Source organism: Crotalus tigris, unplaced genomic scaffold (genome assembly GCF_016545835.1).
Source record: "Crotalus tigris isolate CLP2741 ecotype Arizona unplaced genomic scaffold, ASM1654583v1 scf7180000023822.163328, whole genome shotgun sequence".
In the NCBI taxonomy this organism is placed as follows: Eukaryota; Metazoa; Chordata; class Lepidosauria; order Squamata; family Viperidae; genus Crotalus; species Crotalus tigris.
The window spans coordinates 121,314-125,464 of NW_024100207.1; the positions used below are offsets into that span (position 1 = coordinate 121,314).

At 32.7% G+C, this 4,151-nt stretch overlaps 1 protein-coding gene across 2 annotated transcripts in view; it reads left to right on the plus strand.

The window, feature by feature from the left end:
* Positions 1-1,904, plus strand: part of LVRN (laeverin) — a 38,966-nt gene extending 37,062 nt beyond the window's left edge. For both annotated transcript variants that reach the window (XM_039321724.1, XM_039321725.1), the window contains exon 20: positions 1,221-1,904. In XM_039321724.1, the coding sequence (XP_039177658.1) occupies positions 1,221-1,367 (147 nt within the window). In that variant the 3' untranslated portion in view covers positions 1,368-1,904. The remainder of the gene's footprint in view (positions 1-1,220) is intronic.
* The last annotated feature ends 2,247 nt before the right edge of the window (positions 1,905-4,151 follow it).

Here is a 4,151-nt window from a genome sequence, read left to right on the forward strand (position 1 = left end):
CCCAATATTTCATATGGGAATTGACTAGGGCAGAATAAAGTGGGTCAATTACTTTCTGAGATCTGGATTTTGCCCCCAATTCTTAAATAGCAATAAGAAACTTAACACATGTTCATTTTGCAGTCTACTACTATATTGATAGTTTATATATTGGATTTTCATCCTGCCTTTATTATTTTTATAAATAATTCAAGGTGACAAATGTACACAATACTCTTTTCCCCTCCTATTTTCCCCACAATCACAACCCTATGAGGTGATTTGGGTTGAGAGAGAATGATTGTCCCAAGGTCATCCAGCCGGTTATTTATGTCCAAGGAAGGGTCTCAATTTCTAGCCTGATGCCTTAACCACCAGCCCAATACCTGGTGTATAAATCTGGGATGTCTGAATTTCCATCTAATACTTTGAAGAGATACTTTCTGTGGGCAACTTTTATTTCTATAAGATATCCCTATTTGAATTTTTCTCTAACTTAATATGTGAAATCCCATCCCCTTATACTTTATGTGGCATTTAGAAGCAGTCTTGGGTTGCTAGGGCAGGAGAAAATGGAAAGCAAGCTTGTTAGAACTTTCCCCAGTGAAATGTCTCCTCTACCTTTGCTTCCAAAATTACTAAGAACAAGAGTTAAGCCATTTCCAGTTATATATTTGATTTGTATAATCACTTGTGTGATGATGACGATGTTATCCATTCAGTCGTGTCTGACTCTTGGTGATTCTATGGGCCAGGTCTCTCCATATCTTCCAATCTTGCACTACTTCTTTGAGTTTTTCCAGCCAGAGCATAGAAAAACAATATAATAATCAAATAAAAACAATTATGTAAATACAATGAATACAATAATCAAATAAAAACAATTATGTAAATACAATGATTGCAAAATATAAACCAATCATTATTAAAAAATTAAAGGATATTAAAAAGATATACAAACCAGAGGCATGGGAGAATGAAAAGTGGACCTATCTTAGGATGTTATTTGTTTCCTGGGACCCAAGCTTGGTGATATAACCAGGTCTGGAAGGACTTTTGGAATGTTGACAAGAATGGCAGTAACTTGACTTTCTATTTATCTGTTTGTGTGCAGTTCCTTCTACTTTATAAAGAAAAGGATTACGGTATCTGATATACTTTTCATTATGTTAAATTATGTCATAAAATACACTGCTTAGATTAACACTTGCCCTTATTACTCTTTGTCTGCTTTATTTTAGATACAGGTTTTGCTTAATAATACCCTTGAACCTGAAGAAAAAGTAGTGGCTACAGACATAATGCTGAAAGAAAAATCTGAAAATGAAAAAAGAAAAAAATCAATGACCAAAATGATCATGTGGTTAAAGGAAAATATGGACAATTGACAGTTGAGAAATTTCTTTTTTAGAAAAAGATATATTCATAGCAATTAAAATTTCCTGGGTTATTTTGGGTATACATAAAATTGTTTTCCTGTGCAAGCAATAAAATATCATTCAGTAGAAAGCACAAAGTACTGGTATTAAATAAATAATGTTTTCTCCCAGGAGTACAAAATTTCTACAAAAACATTTGCATATTTTGTGGAATTCTTCCTCTAAGAATGCACTTCCAAATGCTATGTAAAAGGAACTTCAAGGAATATTATATATTAAGGAGATTGAACAAAGGACATTTTTTATGTCTGAAATGAACTGGAAGCTAGATGACTCTGTTGTTCTCTGATGTGCCTTAGGAAATGGGACTCAAACACTTTCAGAACTATAGCTTTTTTATTTTTTAAATGAAAATGATGACAATAAAATATAAACATTTCATTATAAGAATATATCAGCTGAAAATGTTTTTCTCTGTAGTGAGCTATAAAAAGTATATGTTTTTATATTAATATATATATATATTAAATATTTTTTGAAAGTAAACTATTGTATAAGCAAAGACTGTTATTGCCAATTTTTTATAAGTTTTAGTTTTGGAGCTTAAGCTTTGTTGATTTCAGTAAAAGAGTCAAAGAACAAAGAAAGGACTCTAATGAAGGTATGCAACAAGATGTTTAAATGAAGACAGTAATACCTCCCACAGTGCATAAACCACAGCATTTTCTCTTCCTGAATTCTCTTGTTACGGTTCTAATGGGACTAGGGGCAGGACATCCTGCATATTCACAGTGAAAAACTGAATGGAAGGGATAAAAATGGAAATGGAGTGGCCTGAAAGAATCTGGCTGGCTCTGTTAATATGAGTGGTCCACATTTACTTATTTGCTATTGTGGTCTTAAACTCTCTTGCTGTACTGGTCACCTAATCCAGGGAAAGTATTACAAGCTAGAGATAAAAAAAGATACCTTGAGCATTGATTTTGCTACTCATTCTTTCAGTAATTGGGAAAGTTGTTTTTTTTTCTTCCTCTCTGATGAAATCATGTCAAGAGAGATCTGTCAGAAATAATCAGTCAACATCATTAGATCATTGGAATGTATGTCATGTTGCCCAGAGGAAATTTATGTACTTTGTGCCTAATTTTGAGTTTTCAGATCATAAAATATATGGATGGTATTTTGAACCAACTTCTTTCAAAGCTTTGCCTGTTTTAGATGTCTGGATTTTTTTTAATTGGCCAATTTATATATACCGGTAATGGCAATTTTAGATTAAATGAAATTGAAATGTTTTAGAACTATGGGGTTTTTTTTAGTAATGATTATGATGCTGCTTTAAATACACTGTTTAGGGCTCCTTCCTGAGCAAATGTATTTTCAGAAATCCTTTATAGCTGAGGCAGGAACATTTTGTCCTTAAAATCCTGAGGAAAGACTGATTACATGTGCCAAGAAAAAACGTGTGAGTTTAACTCTCCTCATTCAAGCCTCTGCGTGGTTAATTAGACATAAATACCATTGAATTCAGTGAGTTTTTTTCCTAAATAAGCACGCCCAGCCTGCAAATCTAAATATATAATAATCCAAATATATTTTCTAAGTATAATTTACTTTGAAGCAGGTAGGTCTAGTAGTGTAGTGTACATAGTGTGTGTTTTTGTTCTCTGAAGACTTATGTGAGTAATTCCTTAATCTATTGAAATTGCCCTAGATTCCCCTAGGTGGGGAACCTGAAGTATTAAAATTAAGCTTAGTTACTAGCAAGTTCTGGTTGTCTGGCCAGTATTGAAGGATACTGAAAGTTATAGTTCTGCAATAGCTGGAAGAAAAAGCTGGAAGAAAATAAATTCCAATTGCTTGTCTTTAGTGAAGAGAATAACCTGCTTAAATTATTTTGATTTTTTAAAAAATTATTTTGATTATACTAGATTTTTAAAATCAAATGGATAGGTGACTATTATGCTCCTTTTTTTTCTGCCACCACTGAAATATCCAATAAAAATACACCAATTAGAATTAGTTAATGGCTGGCCTTAGCCATTTCAGTAAAAGTGAAAAATAAGAAGCTATTTGTTTTTATGCTTATTAAAGAATCTTGAACTTGGGACATCACCGTTCAGGAAATCTGTTTAAAAATATGGACTAACTTTACATATAAAACAAACAAATAAAAATCTGAGCATTTCACTAGAAGAAAGCCAAGTTACAGAAACCTATTTTATAATGTGTCTAAAGGATGAATCATGGCAACTGGACCAAACTTTGTTAATCTGAGCAACTTCATTAGTTAGAGCAAAATTACTTAGGCAGAGGGTTAAAGAGTTGTTGGGAATGTACCAACTCTTGCCACACTAGCTTCAGGGGTTTCTCCTCCAAAAAGCCTTGCAATATGTCAGTGAAGACTCTATCTTCATTCTCAGGAGTTTCTCAATAATATAAAAAACTCTCCATTGTTATAGAATATCTTGGAATTGTGATGAAGGTAAAGTTAACCATATTCATGGATTTTTTCCCTACCTCCTGCAAGTTTAAATGTTTAATTCAGTTGATGGCTTTGACTGTATTGTGTATCACCAGCAAAGTAAAAATTCATCTGGATCAGAAAATCAAATTAAAAACTTAAATATCAGTGCTAAAAGTCTTACATTCATCTTCTGCATGAATGTATGGTAATTAAAAAACAGGAACATTGTAAAACTGCAGTTCTTGATTCTAAAGTATTTTTTCCCCATGAAGCGATGCTGTTCTCATGTTGCTTGCAGAATCCCTGGTTAAATGTGACTCAGGTGC